This window comes from Notolepis coatsorum (genome assembly GCF_963971535.1).
Source record: "Notolepis coatsorum genome assembly, chromosome: 16".
NCBI lineage: Eukaryota > Metazoa > Chordata > Actinopteri > Aulopiformes > Paralepididae > Notolepis > Notolepis coatsorum.
Window position 1 is genome coordinate 65,067,051 of NC_140180.1, and position 27,329 is coordinate 65,094,379.

At 41.7% G+C, this 27,329-nt stretch overlaps 1 protein-coding gene across 2 annotated transcripts in view; it reads right to left on the reverse strand.

The window, feature by feature from the left end:
- The window catches only part of ppp3cb (protein phosphatase 3, catalytic subunit, beta isozyme), a gene marked incomplete at both ends in the record, with an annotated part of 215,587 nt that overhangs the window by 123,024 nt on the left and 65,234 nt on the right, over positions 1-27,329 (reverse strand). The window contains 2 exons of one of the 2 annotated variants that reach the window (XM_084331763.1): positions 2,758-2,882; positions 23,372-23,572. In XM_084331763.1, coding sequence (XP_084187889.1) covers positions 2,758-2,882; positions 23,372-23,572 — 326 coding nt within the window. Of the gene's footprint in view, positions 1-2,757; positions 2,883-23,371; positions 23,573-27,329 lie in introns of those variants that run through there. The other variant, XM_084331764.1, reaches the window with a different exon arrangement.

A 27,329-nucleotide genomic window follows, 5' to 3' on the forward strand; every position in this document is an offset into this window, starting at 1 on the left:
ACATTTATAGTACATGTCCCCTTTAAGCATTTTTGGTTGAAATAAAATTCTGCGATTTTTTCTTCGATTAATTGCGAATATTTTCATGTTGAGCTATAGATTGTGGATGAATATGCACAGAAAGGTACACCATGCAAATGTTAATGCTTTATTTGTTTTAAACAAGACAATTTAGAAATGGTCAATGGGGAATTACATTGCGTTTTCAAGATTGTAGACCGGCCGGAAACAGCAATAACGTAACCACTACACCTCCCTATGCGCACCTCGATACGCAAGTACCCTTTATCAATTCCTAGCTTAACTCAAGGAAACTATAAAAGAAGGAAGGGTCATCACATCAGAATACCAGCGTTCTATGCTCCGCTTGGTGCCAGACTTTGATGCCAGTTCTACTGAAGCCTATACTAAAGTTCAAAATATACCATATATACCAAAATATACCAGCTATGAGGAAATATACATTTTTCATTTCATTTCAACCTTTATTTAAAATCGTAAGCATCTGAGGTTTCCCTCATTTACAGAAACGACGAGTGTACAGTACATAATAAAAACAATATTCACAGAAATTTAAACACCAGAGTAAAACAAATTAAAAACATCAACCAATATATCAAACGTTAGCTAGTTAACAAGGCAACAAATTGCAGATGAGTCTGACATCTGAGGTCGTAACCTGTTTAAATGATTTATAGTCATAAAAGGAGAAGGCTGATCCCATTCAACTCATTGTCAGCCGAACTGAAGGTTCACAGTGACGTGAGGACATTTCCCTCTTTTATAGTTTCCTTGGCTTAACTGCATATGCCTTTAAATGTTGTTGCTCTTTGCTGCTGCTGGGGAATTTCGCCCTCTTCCCTCATTCCTTTGCCTGAGTAAGACCCCGCCCTCATGACCGCCACCCTTGCATCCCCTACCCCTGTCCTCTAGGCCAGTGGTTCCCAACCATTTACTTAACTCTTCTGCCCCCTTAGCGACTATTTTGTGTTTTTTGCCTATATCTTTTTGTGTTTCTGTGTACAACGATGGCTGTGTTGATTATTATCTCATGAAATTGTGTCCGTTTGCTTATTTTCCATATATTCACAGCATTTGAAAAGATTAGATTTTGAAACCCTCTAACACAAAAGTTAACAATATTAGCTTTCAAATCGTCCATAGTGGTTTATTTCTTGCCATTAGGGTTAGGGTTAGGGTTAGGGTTACCCAGACAGAAAGATTAGGAGAAGGTAGAATCTCATCCCTGTGCCCGTGCCCACCCCAACACTTGCTCAACAGTCCCCTAACCTAACCCTAACCCCAACCCCAACCCTAACCCTAACCCCAACCCTAACCCTAACCCTAACCCTAACCCTAACCCTAACCCTAACCCCAACCCTAACCCTAACCCTAACCATACCCCTACAAACGGAAATATTTGGAATCTTTGATAGATATGTTGAGTTAGTTCATAGTGGTATTCATAAAAAAATAATTGGAACGAAATATTACAAATTAAGTTTTTTATGACCTTGAACGTGATGCAATCTTTTCATGCACTAAGGTGACAACTCTGCAAAATCGTTAGGGGGGCATAAGAGTTAAGGGACCCCTATTTTACCATTGTATACACTGATGACCCCCACCACATACAATTACAAAAAAGAAGCTTACTTCTTTTGAAATATCTTCATTCACTATTGCATAAGCAATAACAGCACAGAACAATTAACTGTACAATGAACCGCAATAGTGAACTACCGGTATATATAATATAATACCTGCAGGAAGTATGTGTAAATGGTAAATGGTGCATTTATATGGTGCTTTTATCCAAAGTGCTTTACGATTTGTTCCTCACATTTGACCCATTCACACAAGAAGGCAACCATGCAAGGTGCCAAACTTCTCATCGGGAGCAATTAGGGGTTAAGTGTCTTGAAGTAGCTACGATGTAGTGAGGAAGAGCTAACCTCGATACTGAAGTAGCTACTATGTAGTGAGGAAGAGCTAACCTTGATACTGAAGTAACTACTATATATGTAGTGAGGAAGTGCTAACCCCGATACTGAAGTAGCTACTATGTAGTGAGGAAGAGCTAACCTCGATACTGAAGTAGCTACTATGTAGTGAGGAAGTGCTAACCTCGATACTGAAGTAGCTACTATGTAGTGAGAAAGTGCTAACCTCGATACTGAAGTAGCTACTATGTAGTGAGGAAGTGCTAACCTCGATACTGAAGTAGCTACTATGTAGTGAGAAAGTGCTAACCTCGATACTGAAGTAGCTACTATGTCGTGAGGAAGTGCTAACCTCGATACTGAAGTAGCTACTATGTAGTGAGGAAGTGCTAACCTCAATACTGAAGTAGATACTATGTAGTGAGAAAGTGCTAACCTCGATACTGAAGTAGCTACTATGTCGTGAGGAAGTGCTAACCTCGATACTGAAGTAGATACTATGTAGTGAGGAAGTGCAAACCTTGATACTGAAGTAGCTACTATGAAGTGAGGAAGAGCTAACCTTGATACTGAAGTAGCTACTATGTAGTGAGGAAGAGCTAACCATCGATATTGAAGAAGCTACTATGTCGTGAGGAAGTGCTAACCTCGATACTGAAGTAAATACTATGTTGTGAGGAGTGCAAACCTTGATACTGAAGTAGCTAATATGTAGTGAGGAAGTGCTAACCTCGATATTGAAGAAGCTACTATGTAGTGAGGAAGTGCTAACCTCGATATTGAAGAAGCTACTATGTAGTGAGGAAGTGCTTACCTCGATACTGAAGTAGCCCCTGTCCACATAATCCCCTAGGAAGAGGTAGCGTGTGTTGGCAGGAGAACCTCCCACTTCAAACAGCTTCATCAGGTCAAAGAACTGGCCATGGATATCGCCACATACTAGAGGACACAAGAACACAACAACAACATCAAGACAATTAACATGATGGTTCAAGATTCAAGATTCAAGAGTTTTATTTGTCACATATACATACCAGGGCATACAGTGAAATGCGGGTGGCCATGCCCGCTTTGATTGTGCAATAATACTAAATAATAAAATAGACATAATAAACAGGTAATAAAATAGACATAAAATAGACATGATAAAATAGACATGTTAAAGTCCTGAGATAATGCAATACAATGTTAGCTACGAATTAAGGCACTGGGTCCTATGTACACTATACAATAACAGTTTTTACTCTATATCCTTATGCTATACTTGCTATTTCTAAACTATACTATACAAGAACCACAACAGTTCTTTCTTTAAAGTGACCTTTATTATCCTCGTTCCTTTAAAGTGTCCTTTCCATTGTATTTAAAGTAGAGCTGGGCCGTTAACGGCGTTAACGTGCTGCGTTAACGCTATACTAATATCGCGCGATAATATAATTAACGCATTAATCTAAAAAAAAATATATATATATATTTTTTTTTTTTTATGTTTTTTTTTTTTACCTTTATTTACCCAGGGTAGGTTCGCTGAGCACATATGCTCTTTTTCAGGAACGCCCTGCTTCACATTCACACAGTTCCATTCACACCTGGGAGCTGCCCAGTACAACCACAGTTGACACCATTGGCCACTGAGCAACTCCACTGGAGCAGTTGATTCAAGCCATGTCACATAGTTCAAGTTTGAAATGATTCTTTCTGTTTTGCTCCTGAGAGTGTGCTAGATACTGTACTGTACTGGTAATATTATTTATTTGTGTTAACTTCTGAATAAAACAACTTATTAAACACAAGTACATCTTATTGAACATTATTTTGATATTTCATTACCAATTATCATAGCAAAACAGCTTTTTCAAACAGTTTGTAATGCATTTTGGAAACGGGAGATGGGCTCATGGTGTAATGGGCCACCTGGCCTGAGAAACATAAGGAGGAAAGAAAAAGTAAGGACTTACTTCTGGTCATTATTTGGGTAGAACACACATATTTTGAATGCCTTTGGCAGGTTTTTTTTTTTTTTTGAGTCATTTTAATCTAGATTAATCTAGATTAAATCCAGGATTGCAGATAGATTAATCTAGATTAAAAAAATGTATCTATGCCCACCTCTAATTTAAAGTGACCGTTTGTGTGTGAGCGAATGCAGAATGTGTGTTGTGTGTGTGTGTATGTGTGTGCTCATGTGTACTTGTGTGTAGAGAGTTCAGTGTTCAATGTTCTGATGGCATGGGGGAAGAAGCTGAGCCTTAGTCTCTCTGTTCTTGCTGTGTGTGTGCGTAGGCGCTTGCCTGACCGCAGCAGCTTGAACAGGCTGTTGTTGGGGTGGTGGGGGTCTTTCATTATTCTGCAGCTCTGGATTTGCACCTCCTGTTATATAAGTCCTGCAGGGGTGGTAGTGCAATACCGTAGTACACTCTGCTGAGCGCTCCACTCTCTGTAGGGCCTTCCTGTCCTGGGCCGTGCTGTTTCCAAACCAGGCAGTGATGTTTCCAGTCAGAATGCTCTCTACAGCCCCGGAATAGAAGGAGTGGAGTATCTTCCCCGATACTCTGAACTTCCTTAATTGTCTCAGGTGATAGAGGCGCTGTTTCGCTTCTATGTGTGTTGTCCATGTCAGGTCCTCTGTGATGTGGACTCCAGGGCCCTCATTCATCAACGTGACGTGGAAAATCTTCTATTTCCACACGTAAGCACAGAATTTAGAATCAGTGCACGCACAGAAATATTGGGATTCATCAACCGTGCGTACACAGGTCCTATGCTCCTCCGTGTTGATAAATACCACTTTGTTCTACCGTCAATGCTCGTGCATGATTATCCATATATGGTCATGAAAGTGATGAAACACCCCCCATGGGATGTGAAATAATGGACTGACCCGAGCGGAACTCTGAGAAACTTCACGGAGATTGTTCACTGCTGTCGAACCAAGAAGACACAACGCGTGTTATGGGATAAATAAAAGGCGGACTTGTAAACGGTGATGTCAGATATCAACGGCTCCCTAAGACCATTGCTGCAATTCTGCCTGGACAGCTCAAAATACTAATAAAGACCGTTCGTTGACCACTGTTTGGCGTTGGTTGTGTGTCATTATAACCGTGCTGTAATATGAATGCCTTTATTAGTTGTGTTCGATTGGCTATATGATTTTTAGAGGCATCTATTTTGTTGTCGGTATTACCGACAACAAAATAGATGCCTCTAAAAATCATATACTATTAGGTAGCCTATATGAATTACATATAATAGCAGCCATAGCCTACATTATGCAACAGTAACTTGCGCATACCAGTGTATGCGACGGACCAGTGTATACCTTATATCATATCATATTCATATAATAGTTTACTCTATCAGCATACCAGCATGTAATATGTTCTTTGTTAGAACTCAACTCATTATTATTTTGCACATAGATTGCAGAAATACGGGAACGTTTTGATTTACATTAAAAGGCTTTGACATTGTAAAACTAAATACGTGGAATTCTGTAAGCATAATACAAGTCATATCACCCACACGATATGCTCTGTGTCCAGAGCATGTATGCTTTTCATTCATTTAAGACACATTATTGCAAGGGTTTTGTAATACACATACACCCTGGTGTCATTGCAATGCGTTTTTTATTCTTTCTTATACAGTAAAAAGGGGGAAGAACACTATATCGTGGGTGTTCATATGACTTGTATTCTGCTTACAGCTTCGAAATTCCACTTGTTTCGTTTAACGTAAAGCCTTTTAAATATAATCAAAACGTTCCCGTGTTTCTGCGGTCTGTGCGCAAAATAAGAACGAGTTGAGCTACGCGGAGCGCAGTCAGTCAGTACACCCCGTATATTCCGATAACGCTATATAAACCATGCTGCATTCATTCTGAGAGAAAGATCTATTATTCCAAATGCTATTTATAGGGTTTTGACCATAATTACACTACTGTTGCTATTTTACAATGAACTATAATGAATTACGGTTCATACAGAACATGCCAGTGTTGAAACTAATGCACAGAAGCTCATTTCCTTGTTGTAATAATATATTCTACCACTGGGCGTCAGCTAAGTGTGCTCCGAGCTGTGCGTAAATATAAGCACGGAGTCAAGTTCAAGTTGAAATTGATGAATCCCACTCTTTGCTTAGAAATGGTCGTACGCACAGGTTAAGCACAAATCTGTGCGTAAGACACGTTGATGAATGAGGGCCCAGATACTTAAAATTGCTCACCCTGTCCACGATAGCCCCATTTATCCACAGTGGCGTGTGTGTCCCCTGCTGTATTCTCCTAAAATCCACTATCAGCTCCTTGGTTTTACCATTGTTCAGGAATAGGCTGTTATCCCGGCACCAGCGTGCCAGTACATCAACCTCCTCCCGGTAGGCCTTCTCGACGTTGTTAGAGAGGAAGGCGGTATATGATTGTCATTAGGGTACATTATGAATTATGCCCCCAAGCAGATACGTAACAGGCCATGGACTTCCATTTGATAACGGAAACAGTCAGAGAAGGTTTTCTTTTAGCTTGGTTGATTTGGAACTGAATTGTCTATTGTGCAAAGAAGGGATATCTATAATAGTGGAGAGAGAGAAGCCTATGATCAATATACAGTTTTTTATATATTCCCTAAACTGTGCTACAACTTACTTCTAATAAATGAAATATGATAGTGAAATTGAACTGTTCCTCATTTTGCATAGGCACCCCGGAACCACCTCAAGGGACCCCCAGTTTAGTCACTGCTACATTATCCTCATTATCAGATATATATATATATTAAGGCTGCCAATCGATTAAAATATTTAATCTGATTAATCGCATGATTGTCCATAGTTAACTCGCAATTAATCGCAAATTAATCGCATATCTGTATCTTTATCTGGTCTAAATCTACCTTAAACAGATATTTTAATATCTCCTGACTGAACTTTTTTCAGGCCAAGTCTATTCTTATTTTAACCTCCACTGTATTTTTTTTAATAGCGTTGGCGTTTTAAGGGAGCCTACTTGTAGAGCCTACTGTCCTGACTGTGACTATAGACCCTACTGTTGTGGTTGTTGTGCCAGGCAGGGAGGCTGTGTGCTGGAGAGCGTGAATGCAAGTCTTGTGGCTAGCTTCTGATTGATGGCAAGCTAGCACCCTTTTCCCATTACTTTGAACCATGAACTAAAAGGCTTGTTATCATACAAACAAGGGACTAAACACGTTTCGCAATTATGCCACAACAATGTGGAACGCCCTACCCACAGCCGTAAAAAAAAATTTGAATCCTCAGTGTTTCCCACAGGATTTAGTGAGACTGTGTTGGTGGGTGAACCTCTGCCCCTCCAGAGGGGTCCGGGGGCATGCCCCCTCAGATTATTTTTTTAATTTTTTTTACATTTTAAAGTTAAATGCATCAATCTGGTGCACTTTGAGAGCAAAATTAAGAGGCTAGATCTATGATGATCTTTGTGCTCAAAACACAAAATCGACTAGACACACACTACTACTAGAGCATACATTTGAGCAATTTCTTTTTCTTCTAAAAAATGAACTAATTAAGCAAAAGTGGTTGCCTGTGTTGAACTAGTTTATTTTTTAGAAGAAAAAAAAATAGACTGGATTACTATTATGACTACTACCAGTGCCAATACTACTGAAACATCCCTATTGGCAAACTTTATATAAAAAAAAAAAAAAAAAAAAAAGTAAAAAAAAAAAAGTAAATTTTTTTTAATATCAATTAAAATATTATATACATATAATCAAATAGACGGAAATCCGTCTCAAGACGGAACGCTTTAATGCCTGTACTCTTATCAACATGAGAGTCAACAAATTCTTGCTTTATGCAGCCATTTAACACAAAAGGATGACCCTCATGCGTTGCAAATTTGCATCAAATTCAAAACAGAGTGATGCACAAAATAACTTAAAAGAAGATTATAATTTAAAACGATGAATAAAGTGTGCATGAAATAATAGGGGAAAGAAAATGTTAGGAACTTGTTACATTCACCCACACAAGGGCTGAGGACTCACCCCCTGCCCCTCTCTCTCTCTCACACACACACACTCCCAGCTCTCTTTCTCTCTTGCCCCTTCCTGATCTTTCTCTCTCTCTCTTTCTCTCTCACACACACACACGTACACACACACACGTACACACACACACACACACACACACACACACACACACACACACACACACACACACACACACACACACACACACACACACACACACACTTTGAGTCAGAAACAAACATAGTATCAATGAGAGTATCAATAATAAACCTGAGTGAAGTCTCAAAAAAAAAATTTATTATTTTATTAAAAAAATCTTTTAAACGTTAATCTTGCATTAAAAATATATAGTTGCGTTAAAAGAATTGTGCGTTAACGTGTTAATAACGTGTTAACTTTGACAGCCTTAATATATATATTATATATATATATATAAAATATTATATATCATTATATAACATATATATTATATTTGCTTTCAATTGGAATCTGTGTATTTTTTGCTGATTTAGAAATGTCACTTACAGTATTCTGGAGAAGCCTTTATAATCATTTTCACACAGCCAAGTCCTCACAAATACATAATATAAAGTAGCTTGATTGGGCCTACCGTTTGTAATGGCAATATAATCATTTTATTACTGGAATTATGGCATACAATCATAATTTGGCTGTGAAGAAACCCAACAGTTTTATTTGATTAATATCATGATTCATGAATGAGATGGTTATATCAGGACCTTGTCTTAAAAGGGTAAGGGCATGGTAACATCCATCCACCATATCTATCTGTCTACAGTAGGCCTATGTTTGTTTTTAATTATTGTTGAGTGTCCATGTCACTCTGTTGTTTCTGCAAATACATGATTATGTTCGAATTTAAAAACAAACCAACAGACTTTTCACTTTTGTAGCTGGGTTCTACTTCCAAATGTTTTTCATGTGATGTTCAGATTCTGTGGTTGTTTGGATGTTAGGGTATTTGGCCTGAGAGCAGTGGCAGCCTTGTTGAGCTATGTTTCTCCCATTTCAATTTGCCCTCCCAAAGGGCCCGGACTGACATGCAAGAATTGAAACAGCTTAAACAATTCCCCTTGCGCTTCACACTCTTTCAGCACCATGGACAGCTCGTGTCAGGCCTGAAGAGTGAAAATGACAGTGTGAGCTGACTCCAAGCCTGACATGAGATGTCCACAATGCTGAACCTAACATAACTGAGGTCATGAATCAGCTTCATACCGTCTTCTGTCTGACCTAGAATGTCTAAACCATGCCTGCTCTACTTCATTGCTGGGCTAAGTACTTCTATTCTATTATATTCATATATTCTTATTACATATATTTATTGCTCCCATGTCCACCCACTACAAACACGGGAACTCTCTCTAACCCCTGTCCCTGTCTCCTTGTCTCTCTGTGAGTGGATGTCTCGTGGTGATGGCCAAGGTGGTGCGATCTTCTCTACATTGCCCCCATACTTCAAATGGATCAGAGTGGAATACATACATACATTCATCCAAATGGAATATGACTGATATTTTGAGCTCCGAGCCTTGACATTTAGCCTTTATCTTATTTTCATACCAGCGTTTCCCTATGCTTTTTCTTTTGTTGTTGTTGTTCTTAGCTCTATTTTATTTAAATATTTAAAGAATGTTCTTATGTACCTTAGTTGCTATTGCATGTACATATATGTGTTTTATTACATGTATATGTACATACATACCAACTATTGGCCTGTTTTATTCTCCACCCATCTATCATCCATAGCAACACTATATTATCATGACATCCAAGTTGGGGGATCCCCTTTGAACAGCCCATCTGAGGTTTCTCTCCTCCACATTGGCTGTGGTGCTTTTCCCCCCTATTGCTACTGTAGGTTTTTCGAGTTGTTCCTCATCTTCATTGGGGAATGTCGCATATTTGGATTTTTTTTTCATTCTTGATTTATTGTGATGTTTCTTCTTGACTTATTCAAGAAGGCTTGTACAGACCATAGGGGCATTACCTTGTGATTTCAGGCTTTACAAATAAATTTGATTTGATTTGAAAGAGTGGGAAGCGTAATTCATTGTAAACTACCAGTCAATAGAATTGCTTTTGTTGTTAACCTCTTAACCTCTTAAACCCTAGCCCTATTTTCTGAAAATCTGCCTAAAAATGGTAAATGTAAAAGTAAATGGAAGATTGCTCCACTTCTACACGGACCATTTGCATGTTCTTGGTATCTAGGGACATCTATGGATCTCAAGGAATGTATTCCCAGTGTCAGAAATATTGTGTCTGTTACTAGGCTTGAGTAAATTGTAATGTACCAAAGGAGAATATCAATTTTCTTTTTTTTGCTTTTCTTTTTTTATCCTTGACATTTGACTGTGAATAACACCATGCTAATATTGACCAGACAAAAAATCGAAGCAAATTAATAAAGGGAAGATGATTAAACAGAAGGTTTCGTAGATACAGTACTGAATTCTGCCATCCTGTAATTTGAAATATGATTATAGAATATAGAATATCAGGCCTATAAATTACCTTATTATAGCCATGTCGCACATCTATGGATTAGGCAAAATCTCCCCTTTCCAATGGCAGAGTTCAATTTGGATTTAGTATCACCAGGCGTAATTCACAAACCGTGAATGAAATCTACTGTAAGTACAGTTACTTTTTTATTATGTACATTTCTCCGCCATTTTTCATCAGATTGCAACGCCGTTTTTTTAAAACTAACTGCGTTCTAATTTATGCCAATAACGTTCAGGTTTGTGGGAGATAATCCCGAAAAATAAGAGAAATTAAAAAATCAATCTAGAAGTCAGATTATTGACAGGGGCTGGCGTGAGCTGGGAAGTGTAGTTTTTTGAAAATATACACTTTGACTGCTGTTTTGACTGGGTTAGGGTCTTTACTCTTGGCTACATTTGAAATAATGTATGGCGTGATATCAATCTCGTACCGGTGCCGGACCGCTCGGGCCTAAGAGGTTAAGCTAATATACGAAGCAATAGATTCACTGTCAGCAATATAGCATAATGTAGCCATTTAGTTTAGAGGGATAATTTATTTATGGGATACAAATAAACATGGGAAAGATTAATTGCTAATGCCTATTACCACACTACCATGATTCATGTAGCCCAGAGCCATTTATTATGGTTTTTCTATCATATTTGTTTTTGTAGACTTCATTAAACCCCTTGGAGAAATGTGTCCTCTGCATTTGACCCATCCTAACTATTTAGGAGCAGTAGGCAGCCACACAGTGCGGCGCCCCGGGGACCAGCTCTAGTTGTAATGCCAGTACTTTGGTCAAGGGCAACGGCAGGATATACTGTAGTATAATTTAATGTATTTGTCATAGATTAACAGGGTAACAAGAAGGTCTTTGCTGAGACTTACAGTAAACGTCCTTGAGGTCACAGGACCTCTCAGTGCCTGTTATAAAAGCCACAACCATCTGTTAGAGACAATTTGAGTTGTGGTAAACTGGAAACTAACTTAGATTACAGATAAGACCATCTATTCGTTGTGTTTTCTCAGGTCAGTTAAAAACAGGCCTGAGGTCAAATCCTTTTGATTTCCAAGACCAGCTGGTCTTTCTGAGTAAGGTTTATGAACTAAAAGAATGTGTTTGATCTATTACAGGGGTTCTCAACCTTTCTGCTGCCAAGGCACCCCTGTGTCCAAAAAAATATTCCAGGGCACCCCTACATACGATAAAGACTTTTCCGGTCCTGTCTTTTTTGCTACAATGATGACAAAAGTGCTTGCTTTCAAAATAACGTTTATTTAACCCATTGAAACCGGGAAACACATTTGTGTGTATATGCAGGCTATATAATGCATTATTAGCAGGCGTTTCAGGTCTAAATGTTTAAATAAATATAGCAATAGTGTGACCATTTCTCAAACAGAAAATCATGTATTTCTTTTTTTAAATACAGAAAAGGATCACTAACGTGCTATCTGTTGCAGCTGCACTGTTTTCCATAAAAATAACATAGTGTGACCATTTCTCAAACAGAAAATCATGTATTTATTTTTTTAAATACAGAAAAATATCAATAAAGTGCTCTGTTGCAGCTGCACTGTTTTCCATAAAAACAACATAGTGTGACCATTTCTCAAACAGAAAATCATGTATTTATTTTTTTAAATACAGAAAGATATCAATAAAGTGCTCTGTTGCAGCTGCACTGTTTTCCAAAAAAATAACTAGTGTGACCATTTCTCAAAATGTCTCAAATTATAAATAAATACAGAAAATAAGCACTTGTGGACATTTCTAGCTCAGTGTGAGGTCTGCTGTAGCCCCTTCCGTGACTGTGATGCACCCAGTGAATCCACAGTCACTTGCTCCTCAATAGGAAACCAACGTATGTTGATCATGAAGGACTAGTTCTGGCTGAACCGCTCGTTATACATGTATCACAGAGACATGGCAAGGGTGCTCACAGTTGCACGAGGGGTTCGGACAGAGATACGGGGTGGTTTGAAAGTTCGGCGTTGCTAATAAACATTTTAAATAATTTTTATAGACTGCTCAAAACGGCATTATTTCCGGCGTTGGCTGCCTGGTTGTGATCACAGCGCATGCGCATCATGCACCCAACGCCGGAAATAATGCAGTGCTGACCAGTTTATAACAATTATTTACAATGTTTATTAGCAACGCCAAGCTTTCAAACCATCCCGTATCTCTGTCCGAAACCCTCGTGCAACTGTGAGTACCTTTGAAATGTCTCTGTGATTCTTGTATAACGAACGGTTCGGTTAGAACCAGTCCTTCAGGGTAAATCTAGGTTGGTTTCCTATTTAGGAGCAAGTGACTGTGGATTCACTCGGTGCATCACAGTCACGAAAGGGGCTAGGTCTGCTGCTGCTTCTGGCTAATGATACGGTCAATACGTGGGGAGATCGATGACAAGGCAACACGCATGTCATCCTCAAGGCTCAACTTGGCCCTATATTTGGTTTTCAGAGCTGTCATGGATGAAAATCCAGCTTCACACAAATATGTGGTGCTGAATGGTATCAACACCTTAAGTGCTGCATCGTGAGTTACTTGTCATAATAATCATAACACAGCAGCTGATACACTCATTTGGTCTGCACTTGGCGAGTAGCCCATCACCGTCGCGTGTAATTAGCACTTTTCAGAAGCTGTGTGATCCGGTCTTGAACTTTCCATAACGTGTCTCGATAAATCCATTTGATTAGATCCAGCACTGAATGCATTTAGTGATTATTATCGCTTTGCATTTCCTTGATAACGGACCAGAGCCGCCCGCGAGCCGGCTCTGTAACGGAGATAGGACCCGTGATGTGACGTCACACGAATGCGACTGCTCTGGAAATGCGTTGGAAAATCTGTTGGTAAAAGCAATGACGCCTGCCGCGGACATTAAGTTGGTAAAGTTTCTATAATAACTTTACGAAACGTGTGAAGACATTTTGATCGATTTCTTTTTTAGTTCATGTTATTAGATTAGGCAATTATTGTATACACATGAAGCACTAGATAGACTATTTGTTTAGTTAAATAGTTGTCATTCTATATTCTTAAAGAAACATTCCCATCAGGCATCTCGCGGCACCCCTGTTGAGAACCGCTGTATTAGAAGACCTGGTAGTGAACACATGGAACATTATTAGTACCACAAGAGGGAAACAGCGAGTAATATTCCTTAGAGGAGGGACTTTGACTCACATTGGTTAATAAGTGAGAAGGCACGCCCACGAGAAATTAATTGGCGAATTAGGAGACAGGATAGGAGTGGCGTGTAATGGTTTAAATTCTGGAACACAGAGGAGCGAATTCACAAAGAATTGATTGCGCGGTGCTAATAGCACCCTTAACTGTGCACGATTTGCTGCTCCGTCTTTGCGAGCCATTCACTAAGGACATTGCTAAGGATGAGATACTAGCGCAAACATGCCCATAGGTGTGCAATTTGCTCCTGATTTGCTCCAGCGCAGTTTGCTCGCGGAGCAGACTGCACCTGCCAGCACTGTTGGAAGATATCAGGAAGGGGGGGAAATAAACCCGAAATGAGGGAGAGGGAATTAAGCTCGTATTATTCTTGTTATTGCTGTTATTGCTTCCATTGTTATGAATGAGAGAACCCACACAGCAGGAGATTTTCGAGCAGCACGTTCACAATGACGAAATAACATGACTTCTACTGGTGTATCATTTGTAATATAAATTAATTTATCAATACATTCATTGATCAATAACCTACGTATTATTACCATGCTATTTATGTTAGTTATTAATTAACTAAGTTAGTTTGTCATTTATATGTGCTGCTTAATATAGCCTACATAAACAAATCTTTCTATTTATTGATACTCCCATCAATCAACAATCATGACGTTGCATTACTGCTGATCAGCACGCCTTTCAGGTTAACTGGTGATAGCTATAAAGCTATAATCTCCAGACATGTTTTGGCCATTCAAGACCGTTTTCAAATGTCCAATCTAACAAATTTAGTTTGCTCATAAAATGCTTAAAATGTTAAATGTGATTATAATAGACGACTGTTAATGTATAGCGACGTGCACGGGGCCGACTGCCTGCAGACAGGCCGTCAAAATGTTAATTCGGGATAAATAAATAATAATGGGTTTATTTATTTTATTTCATTGTATTGTGCTTGTGCTGCATAATGACATACATACATCAAATGTCCAATCTAATTGTTCTATTCATGCAAATATTTGAAGATTTTTTTTGTAAGGTGACTAACCTATCAAGCACTCATTGCTTTGTTCACTCACACTCACTTAAATAACTTCATCTATCAGTAGTGCCGAATTTCTCAATTCTCTGCTTGAAATAATTAATCAAAATGTCCAATCTAACGAATTTCGTTTGCTCATAATAGCCTACTGCTGAATAACATGGACAAATAAATTATAAATTATAAATTATTTTGTGCAGACCGTGCATGGTGCAGGATCACCGCAAATCCGCCCCTCAATTAATATCGCCGCAGGGGGGCATACTCCCATGGGACAATGCATTGGGAACTTGCGTCCCACGACGACATCTACCCTGTGCATATTATTGCGTGGATCGGAATACGGGTGTACGAGTGGGAGCTTTTTCAACGGCGCGCCACAACCTTTTCCCCAACGTTTTTGCTGATGGAAGTGCGCCCCCTGCCGAGATCTACCACCGGGAGACATCTTGTGTCGATCAGCAGACGGGCGTGCGTGTGGGAGCTCGCGCAAAATCACCCACATTTTCCACGTCACATAGTTACCACCAGATCTCTGAAGACGTTAGGAGCGTCGCTTTAATTGCGAGGTGCAATTTGCGCCGGCCATTGTGAATTGGGAGTGTTTTTGGACTAGGCTAATTTGCATAGAAATGTTCTGCCCATATTACCTCATTAAATACGTGCAAATAGCACCAGACGCAATGCTGATGGAACGCAGATAACACCTAATTTCACCCGTTGCGCCTCCTCTGTGAATAGAAAACTGTGTTTCAGAGCTATTTGTGCCGGCATAGCGTCAGAAAAAGCTGTGCAATCCCTTTGTGAATTCGCCCCAGAATGTGTCAGTGTGTGAGTTGGAGAACTTGACCGAACTGACGTGATCTTGTAATAAATTGAACAAACTGAGAAACAGATAGTTAGATCTCCTCTTTCTTCTCTACAAATCTACAGTTTTGGGTGGTTGAACGATCTATTTGTTTGAAACATCAATACCTAGTAGCATGTATTCTCATGATGTGGGGGAGTACCCAGAGCAAACCCACTCAAACACTCTACACAGAAAAGCCCTCCTGCTGGGGTTTGACCCCAGGACCTTCCTGCTGTGAGACAACAGCGCTAACCACTGCGCCACCATGTATTTCCCTCACCCACAAGCTGAATACATTTCATACCATACAACCTTAGCAAAGTCAGTTGTCTTTGCACTTTGCTTTGCTTAAATCTGTTTTAGTTTCACTTTCGACTTGACAACGTTGTGACTCGTTAGATTGACAGGTAGTTAAGTATTTTCAGAAATATGTGGTGAAAGATTCCAAAAAGATGTCTTGCATTAAAGAAAAAATTGTAAAACATATTGATGCATTTTAGTTAAGTCCTCTATCAGGGTCCCAATCCAGAATGTTTGTGACCATAATTGTGTGCGGTCATATTCACATACATTTCACATACAAAGTTTAATTTGTAGATGGACATATGTTTTTCTGAATGTTCTTACACCCAGTGTAAATCAGAATATTGGTCTGTTAAGAATAAGTAGTTTAGAGTAAAAAAAAATTATTTACCTGTTGCCTAGTATTAGCTTTGTATCAAGAGCTCAGTTAATTAAAAATGAAGACATGTCTCGATTTTTTATTTAGATTTTGATGGGTGGGGTGGGGCCACCCATTTCTTTATCTTTCGGTTGCAGATTGCATCTTTAACATAGCTATTTTGATTGTACCTTTTACAATCACAACATTAATCTCCCCACACCTGCAGTAGCTGAATACAGTTCTGCACAAACTCCTAAACGGCAGGTGGATTTCCCTGGGGTCATATCTTTTCAAAAGGGTGATCCTGTGGATCTATTTGGGTATGAAAAGGTTTGATCACTTCTGCACTCACTGCTACTTCTTCTTCTTCTTCTTTCTCTCTCTCTCTCTCTCTCTCTCTCTCTCTCTCTCTCTCTCTCTCTCTCTCTCTCTCTCTCTCTCTCTCTCTCTCTCTCTCTCTCTCTCTCTCTCTCTCTCTCTGTCTGTCTGTCTGTCTGTCTCTCTGTCTCCCTGTCAAACTCTCTCTCTGTCTGTCTGTCCTTGTCCCTGAGGATTTGTACCTGTGAAAGTCAAGTGATGTCTCTCGCTGTGCGGGTGGTGTGCCCACACACAATTATCTCACCACTAACGAATGCACATGGGCACATGCTAGCGCGAGCACACACACACACACACACACACGCACGCACGCACACACACACACACACACACACACACACACACACACACACACACACACACACACACACACACACACACACACACACACACACACACACACACACACACACACACACACACACACACACATACACACACACACACACACACACACACACACACACACACACACACACACACACACACACACACACACACACACGTCAATCAGTACAATATCTGCCTGCCTGCCTGTCTGTCTTTCAGTCTGCCTACCTATATGTATATGTCAGTCTGTCAGTCAGTCTGTTTGTCTATGTGTGTCTGTTATGTCTGTCTGTCTGTCTGTCTGTCTGTCTGTCTGTCTGTCTGTCTGTCTGTCTGTCTGTCTGTCTGTCTGTCTGTCTGTCTGTCTGTCTGTCTGTCTGTCTGTCTTTTTGTCGATCTGTGTCTGTCTGTCTGTCTGCCCATCATCATATCAGTAAATCGATTTTAGTTTTTCATTTTTCATTTTGTCCTCAATCACTCTCACTCTCCTCCACTGAGTGTTCATACCATCTCCTCGGGTCGTACCATTTCCCAGACAGGGGAATGCACGGTGGATATTACCAAACCTCAGAGCATTGCATTGCTGTGTGTGTGGGTCGGGGGGCCTGCATCACAGTGCCAATTGATTTTCTCAGTGATGTGAAACAGAACAACAACTCATATTACTGGGTGGCAGATACATATATGACTGTGAATGGAATGTGATTAATACATGATTACTAATCGTTCTGCCTCTTGCTCTCCATCACTCCCATTCCATGTCTGCTTCCTCATCTTTTGTCTGTACTATGTCCGTCTTACCTGCACCTGGAGGCAGTGTGCTTCTTTCTTTCTTTCTTTCTTTCTTTCTTTCTTTCTTTCTTTCTTTCTTTCTTTCTTTCTTTCTTTCTTTCTTTCTTTCTTTCTTTCTTTCTTTCTTTCTTTCTTTCTTTCTTTCTTTCTTTCTTTCTTTCTTTCTTTCTTTCTTTCTTTCTTTCTTTCTTTCTTTCTTTCTTTCTTTCTTTCTTTCTTTCTTTCTTTCTTTCTTTCTTTCTTTCTTTCTTTCTTCTCATTCACACACACACACACACACACACACACACACACACACACACACACACACACACACACACACACACACACACACACACACACACACAGACACACACAGACACACACACACACACACACACACACTCCTACCTCCAAACACAGCTCTGCAAACATTTTACAGTATGAGAGAACATTTAACACCAGCTTGGTGTGTATTTGACAGTATGAGTGTACATTTAACACCAGCTTGGTGTGTATTTGACAGTATGAGAGAACATTTAACACCTGCTTGGTGTGTATTTGACAGTATGAGAGAACATTTAGCACCTGCTTGGTGTGTATTTGACAGTATGAGAGAACATTTAACACCTGCTTGGTGTGTATTTGACAGTATGAGAGAACATTTAGCACCTGCCTGGTGTGTATTTGACAGTATGAGAGAACATTTAACACCTGCTTGGTGTGTATTTGACAGTATGAGAGAACATTTAACACCTGCTTGGTGTGTATTTGACAGTATGAGAGAACATTTAGCACCTGCCTGGTGTGTATTTGACAGTATGAGAGAACATTTAACACCTGCTTGGTGTGTATTTGACAGTATGAGAGAACATTTAACACCTGCTTGGTGTGTATTTGACAGTATGAGCGTACATTTAACACCTGGGCCCTATTCCCCGTACCTGGTTCAACTAAGTCGATCAAGAGTCCCATTATCCAGATTCAATTAACCCGATGTTTGAAGCCGGGATTTTCCTGTTCCTCGAAGGTGGATTCAGTCTCGTTAACTCGAACCAGACTTGAGACCCAGGATAAGTGCGCGCGGTTGCTTCAGTTGAAAAGTCAGCACGTATTGATAGCAGAGATCCTGATCTTCTAACGGCATTGATTGATTAATTGATTTAAAACTTTATTAACAGATTGCAGTACGGCTCAATCGCCTCGCCGACAAGTTAAATGCGTTATCTATAGGCTAATTTTAAGTCCCTCATTACCTCAATCAATCAGATTATATTTCTTTAAACTTGCCTGCTGGCAGTAGGTTTATGGATTGAATAATCAAATGAGATCTTGCTAGCGAAAATAATTAGTTAAACTGTTATACAGAATAAGGATACGGCTCTCTTACCCATTGATTGATGTATGGTGGATCTTTTACTTATCTGCACTGTGGTGTAACGGTTTCTGCTTTTGACTTTCACGCAGATGGCCCGGGTTCGAATCCTAGTCTTTTCCTTCTTTTTGCAATGTAGGAATAATTCAATTTGGTGCACGTTGAGAGCTATATAAAGAATGACATCCTCAATGCATGTAGATTTATAATATTTTAACTTAAAACTAGGCTACTTTTGCGTATAATCATTAATATTATATTCGAAAAAATTATATTGGAAACGCGGGGTTTCAAACACCGGTCGCCCGGTTGCCAGGATTGAGCACTACCGCCTGTGCCAGACGGGATAGATTCATTGTTTATCCATTAATGGAGGAGAGACCCGTGTTTAGAATATTTTTTCTTTTGAATGAAGTTTTATCTCTTTATTCTCAAATGCATTAATGTGACGTCAACGGCTCATTCAATTTCTCAAATCCGTCAAACAGCGGAGAATATATGAAACTAATCAGAGCCAAACGGCCGATAGGTTTCATTCATTAAAAATATCCCCGCGGGATTCACATTTGCAATGCGCCGTTATTAAAATAACCACATGCAGCGTGTATCGCGACTCCGAGCGCCGTATATGACGTGCATTATTTTATTTAGGACAAAGTAAATCTATAGGCTCAATATGATTTATTATCAGCATTTAGTTCTATTATTATACATTTCAGAAGCCCCCTCTAGGAAAACGAAGCACAGAAACATAATTCAGAATGGTATAATGGGATCTAGACTGTGAGAATCATTTCAGGAAGCGAGCTGTCATTTATTTGCGGGGGCGTGGCCATGGTTCATCCGGCTAACTGAAGTTAACCCTGCTCCCGACCAGGCTCAAACTTTTTGATCTGTTGTCATGGTGATTTGGACAATCGCGCGTCGGGGAATGGGAAGGTCCGGCTTAAGTCAGACTTGACTGGAAATTATCCGGCTAACTCAGTTATCCAGGTACGGGGAACGGGGCCCTGCTTGGTGTGTATTTGACAGTATGCGTGTACATTTAACACCTGCTTGGTGTGTATTTTACAGCATGAGAGTATATTTAACACCAGCTTGGTGTGTATTTGACAGTATGAACGTACATTTAACACCTGCCTGGTATGTATTTGACAGTATGAGCGTACATTTAACACCAGCTTGGTGTGTAATACCACATTGCCCAGCATATTGTTGGCCAATGTGCAATCGATAGGGAATAAACTGGACGACATCAGAGCACGGATCCAATTCCAGAGGGACAATCGGGATTGTAACGTCCTCTGTTTCACAGAAACTTGGCTGAGTCCAGATGTCCCGAATCACGCAATAGAACCGGCAGACCACTTCTTCGTCCTCCGCAAGGACCGGACGGCAGAAGAGTCACTAAAGAAGAAAGGAGGCGGCATTGCCTTCATGATAAACAAGGAGTGGTGCGATGTAGGCAACACAAAGGAACTGTCTAACCACTGCTCCCCAGACCTGGAGTTTATCACGATAAAATGTCGACCCTTCTTCCTCCCAAGAGAGTTAACGTCCATCATCCTCATCGGAGTGTACATTCCACCACACGCGAACACTGGGGTCGCACTTTCAAAACTTCACGACGAGGTAAACAAACTCCAGACAGCTAATGTTGACGCTGCCATTTTGGTTCTGGGTGATTTCAACAGCGCGCGTCTTAAAAAGGTGTTGCCGAATTTCTATCAGCATGTGACCTGTCCCACCAGAGGCGAGAACATATTAGACCATGTATACTCGCAATTTAAGAATGGGTACAAGTCACAGGCTCTTAGTCCATTCGGTAAGTCCGATCACGCCGCCATCTTTCTTTTGCCAAAGTACAAACAAAGTCTCAAGCGAACGCCGGTGGTCTCGCAAGAGGTTAAGCGTTGGACCGTGACGTCAGAGGAGTCACTCCAAGCTGCACTTGAATGCACAGACTGGAGTGTATTCCGTGATAACACAGCCAATATTAACGAATACACCGAAACGGTGCTTGACTATGTCTGTACTCTGGTAGAAGAAACAATCCCCTCCACCAAAATTAAAATCTACCCAAATCAAAAGCCCTGGGTAGACAAATCCGTCCGTGAGGCTCTGAAAGTGCGCACATCAGCATACAACACCGGGCTGGTGACAGGCAACATGGAAGAACACAAGATGGCAAGATACAACGTCAGGAGAGCAGTAATAGAGGCAAAACGGCGTTACAGGGATAAAGTTGAACTTCAGTTTGAACAGGCTGACTCTAGAGGCATGTGGCAGGGCCTCAGAACAATGACAGATTACAAAGGCACCCCCCTCAAACTGAACAGTGACATCTCCTTAGCAAATGATCTCAATTCCTTCTATGCGAGGTTTGAGGCTGTGAATAACAACACCAGCCTACAAACCACGGCAATGGGGGGGGGGGGGGTCTGCTGATGTTGTTCAGTGTTCAGGGTAACAGAGCATGAGGTGAGACAGATCTTTAAAAAAGTGAATATCAGGAAGGCAGCAGGACCGGACGGCATCCCCGGCCGCGTCCTAAAAGTCTGTGCCGACCAACTGGCCCCGGTATTCACTGACATCTTCAACCTGTCCTTGGAACAGGCTGTCATCCCCACCTGTCTGAAGAAGTCCACCATCATCCCTGTACCCAAAAAATCTACGCCCGCTTGCCTCAACGACTACCGCCCTGTAGCCCTCACCTCCAAGTGCTTTGAGAAGCTAGTGAAGGGCTACATCTGTTCCTCCCTCCCCATCAACCTGGACCCTCTGCAATTTGCATATCGCCCCAACAGGTCCACGGAGGACGCCATAGCCCATGTGCTGCACACAGCAGCATCACACCTGGACAAGAGGCAGGGGAACTATGTGAGAATGCTGTTCATCGACTACAGCTCAGCATTCAATACCATAGTCCCCTCCAAACTCATAGCCAAGCTCAGGGACCTGGGCTTGAAATATGACCTCTGCCAGTGGGTCTTGGACTTCCTGACGGGCAGACCCCAGGTGGTAAGAGCCGGCAACTGCACCTCCTCATCCATCACGCTCAACATAGGAGCCCCCCAGGGCTGTGTTCTGAGCCCCCTCCTCTACTCCCTGTACACACATGACTGCGTAGCACAGCGGAACAACAACACCATCATCAAATTTGCTGATGACACAGTAGTGGTGGGCCTGATCTCTGCCAACGACGAAAGGGCCTACCTGGAAGAGGTAGAGAACCTGTCACAGTGGTGTCAGGAGAACTGCCTCTCCCTGAACGTCAGCAAAACAAAAGAGATGATTGTGGACTTCAGGAGGTCGGGGGTCAAGGACTACAGCCCCCTCAGCATCGACGGGGCACCGGTTGAGAGAGTGAACAGTTTCAAGTACCTCGGAGCCCACATATCCGAGGACTTGACATTTTTTTACTTCTAATTTTACTATGTTATTTTATTTCATACTTATCTTGTCTTGCACAGTCTCTGGAGCGTAACAGTAAGAAGCATTTTGTATAAAAGTATTCTGTACTGTATTCTGTATGACAACTATTAAAGAAACTTGAAACTTGAAACTTGTATTTTACAGCATGAGAGAATGTTTAACACCTGTTCAGTGTGTATTTGACAATATGAGTGTACATTTAACACTCATTTTACACATGCATGCTGACAAAGACCAGACGGAAAACACACATTACACACATTTTAAAGTCCCTGCATTGTTTGCCTGTTCGTTTTATAATTGCTTTTAAGATTATTTTATTGGTTTTTAAATCACTAAATGGCAATGCCTACAGCCTATTTATCTGAAATGCTTTTTAGGTATGTACCCAGCAGAACCCTTCTCAGACACTGGTCTCCTAACTGTTCCACAGGCTAGAACAACAAGGCCTGGAGAAGCAGGTTTTAGCTATTATGGTCCTATAGCCTTTAGAAGACACACATTTTGCATTGCTTTTACCTATTTTTTTTGCATTGCTTTTATTGCTTTTATTATTATTATTATTATTATTATTATTATTATTATTATTATTATTATTATTATTATTATTATTATTATTATTATTATTATTATTATTCTTTGCAATTATTTTCTGTGAAGCACATTGAGTTTCACTTAATGTATCAAATATGCTATACACATTAAGTTTGATTGATTGATTGGTTGTAATTTTACAACAACTTTAACCCTTTAATGACACCTCTTGTGTTACTTCAGCAAGTGCTTTTTGAGGGTGATAGCCCCCGCCCCTTTATCCCACACCACCATCCCCTGTCCCAGCTCCCCCCTCATATTGTACCAGTAACAGGTGCCTCGATGTCCAGCATGGTTCGCTCCTGGCGCAGAATGGCGGCGCCCTCATCGATGATGCGTAGGGCCACGGCCTCCTCCAGGCGGCCCTCCTTGGTGAGGTGGGCCTTCAGCAGGTCCACCCGCGGCCGGCCATCGGCGTCAAACACTTCCTTCATGGTCAGCCGGTGGGCCAGGGGGAAGGGGACCGCTGTGGGAGAGGGAGGAGGAAAAGAAGACAAAGAGGGGGGGAGGTAGGATGGATGAAAGGGTAGAACGAGATTATGCGGGAGGAATGGAGTGAGACAGAAAAGAGGGTTGGATTGAATGAATGAGATGAGAGAAATGGGGATGAAGTGAGATGAAGAAATAGAAGGGAACAGTGGAGAGATAGAGGGGAGAGATTGAGGCAGGCATGGATGGATGGATGGATGGATATAGGAGAGATGGATGGATATGGGAGAGATGGATGGATATAGGAGAGATGGATGGATATGGGAGAGATGGATGGATATAGGAGAGATGGATGGATATGGGAGAGATGGATGATATGGGAGAGATGGATAGATGGATAGATGCATGAAGAGAAGGGAAGCACAAAATGACAGGACAAGGAGAATGAGAGGAGTGGGTGGCGAGGGGGAGCGAAAGAGACACGGACACACAATTATTGTGTTGCTGTGTTGCTCTCATCTTGTCTTGTAAATGCAGCACACCCTTCCTTCACAGCAGTGCGCGCCTTCCTCCACCAGTAGTTTCAGCTCATATTGAGAGTTATTTCGAAACGTCTTTGGTCGAAGATGACAGAAAGGCCGCCTTTGGTCGAGAAGAAAGGTAATATAAATCATGATGTTCTCAAATCAGTCAGTAATCATGTTTAATAATCAAGATTTCAATATCAATCAAAATATGGTTGTGATTTTTGCCATAACCGAGCATATGTGTTACAGGTTAAAGGCAGAAGATGAAGGCAGAATGTGTATGCAATAGTGTGTAATAGAAAGAGAGAGGTGGGAGGGGGTAGTGTGTGTGTAGATGTCTCATAAGGCTATGTGTATGTGATTGTGTGTGCATGTGTGTGTGCATGTGGGATAATAAAAGAGAGAGAGGGGGAGAGAGATAGTGTGTGTGTGTGTGTGTGTGTGTGTGTGTGTGTGTGTGTGTGTGTGTGTGTGTGTGTGTGTGTGTGTGTGTGTGTGTGTGTGTGTGTGTGTGTGTGTGTGTGTGTGTGTGTGTGTGTGTGTGTGTGTATGTGTGTGTGTGTGTGTGTGTGTGTGTGTGTGTGCGTGCGTGCGTGCGTGCATGTGGGATAATAAGAGAGGCAGAGTGAGGGGGAGAGATAGTGTGTGTGTGTGTGTGTGTGTGTGTGTGTGTGTGTGTGTGTGTGTGTGTGTGTGTGTGTGTGTGTGTGTGTGTGTGTGTGTGCACGCGCGTGTGTGTGTTAGAAAGAAAGAAGCGTGTTGGTAAATGTCTCTGTGATTCTACTACAAGCCTCATAAACACCACAAGTCCTCCCTCCTCATCGTTATAATGGAGACACATCTGCTGCAGGATTCAGGATTCATATTATTGATACTCTCATTGATACTATGTTTGTTTCTGACTCAAAGTGTGTGTGTGTGTGTGTGTGTGTGTGTGTGTGTGTGTGTGTGTGTGTGTGTGTGTGTGTGTGTGTGTGTGTGTGTGTGTGTGTGCATGCGCGTGCAAGTGCATGAGTGGGTGTGTGCGTGCGCTTGCAGTCTGGGTGTTATGGAGGCAGGCAGGTTGTGTTGTAGCAGAGTTATCAGGGTCTTGCCTGCCTCTCTCTCCGTCTCTCTCTCTGCCTTCCTCTGTTCTACAGTAATGTCTCTCTTACATAATGAAGGCCCCCAGGGCACTGCTGGAGAGAGAAGGGGGGTGACTGACGACCGGAGTGATACAGCAAGAGCACACAGCTGCACATGAGGAGTCGTGCAGACACACACACACACACACACACACACACACACACACACACACACACACACACACACAAACACACACACACACACACACACACATGAAGAGACACACTGGGGATAAATGCAGACACACACATGCACACACACACACACTTGTCAAACACAGTCACAAATTCAGCGGCAGAAACAGAAGGCAGAGGCGTACAAGATGCAACAGCACAATGGCGTTAATACGCATGATCAGTCACACGTGTGTGTGTAAGCACACACTAATGCGTGTAACACACACATACACACAGACACACGCAAACGCGCGCATTCATAAAGGTATTGTTCTGCAGGATCCACAGAGCCTGTTGGAGCCCCACCAGTGCTAACACAGATACTGGCCTAGATCACACTCAGAAAACTAGGCCTTGCACTCTCTGTCTCTCTCTCTCTCTTTCTCTTCTTTCGCTTCATCCTCTTTTAACTTGCCATTCTCTCCAAACAGTTATTCTGAATACTGACTTAAAACATATTTCCAGTCTTTTTATGCATTGTTCTTTGGTTCTAAATTGTGGGGGGACCTCAACATGATTCATATTTCTTGGTCAAATCGCCTAAAATCTATTTTAATCAGAGCTTGTTATGTTAAAACATTGATAATAGTTTTGCGCCAAATTGAAACAATTACATGTTTTTCCCATGCCGTTCTTGTAGCGATGGCTAAATGTTGCTCATGTTGGTATGGCTTTTTAACCACATAACCACATCATGCACTCCAGCTTCATGCTAGGGAATCATCAGAGAGAGACAAAAAAAAAGTATTCTCTAAGCATATCCTCTGTAATAAGGACATCCCAGGACACGGCAAGAGGACAGCCAAGAGCAGAGCATACCAGGACATCCCAGTCATATAGCGCACCCTCAGATGTCCCAGAACACCCTAAGATACCCAAGGACAAACCAGAAACCCCAAAGCCACACGCACGACACCCTAAAGGCGCTCACATAGTCTCAAAGTACACGGCACTATGCTGACAGACATTCCTTAATGTCTTTGCGGACGTATGCTGAGGTCCGCCATTGCGTAATTTTGGTCCACATTGAAGGAGTCTATCTTTTTCAATGTGTATATAATGTAAATATCTGTAGATGAGCGCACCTGCTATTAGATCTCACATGAGGAGGACAGTATTTAGTGGTGTGTATTTTCAAGTTAGACTGGGAAGCCACAGTGCCATGGGCTGGGCTCCGAGGTCGTCGGCAGGTTTGTAATATCAACAACTGATATGCACTGGTGGGGGAGGTTTGGTCAGAGCTATGGGGAGAGTTCGACATCGATAGAAGAGGACGGTTAGTGTGTTAAAGGTGACCAGCCGTTGCCATGATAGCGTGTCACGTAAATCACTGGGTAACATTATCACGTCTCATGGCTTCTCCTACCACTGTTATGCCGACGATACTCAACTCTTCCTCTCCTTCCCTCCCTCAGATATCCACGTCTCTGAGCGGATCTCGGCCTGTCTGTCCGACATCTCCGCCTGGATGACGACCAACCACCTCAAACTGAACCTAAGCAAAACAGAATTGCTCCACCTGCCGGCCAAATCCTCCCCCCTGACCGACCTTTCCATCACAGTCGAGAATGCAGCTGTGACCGCGTCCCCGACCGCCAAGAACCTTGGTGTTGTCCTCGACGACCAGTTGAACTTCTCTGCTCACATCGCAGCGACAACCAGAACCTGCCGATTCCTCCTGAGCAACGTCAGAAGGATACGCCCCTTCCTGACAAAAGAAGCCACCCAACTCCTCGTCCAATCAACAGTCATCTCCCGCCTCGACTACTGCAACGCACTGCTCGCTGGCCTCCCGGCCACTGCCACTAAGCCTCTTCAACTCATTCAGAACGCAGCGGCCCGCCTGATCTCAAACCTACCGAAGTCGGCCCATGTCACCCCACTTCTTAGGGACCTGCACTGGCTCCCCATTGCTGCACGAATCCGCTTCAAGGCCCTTGACCTAGCATACCGTGCGGCAAAGGGA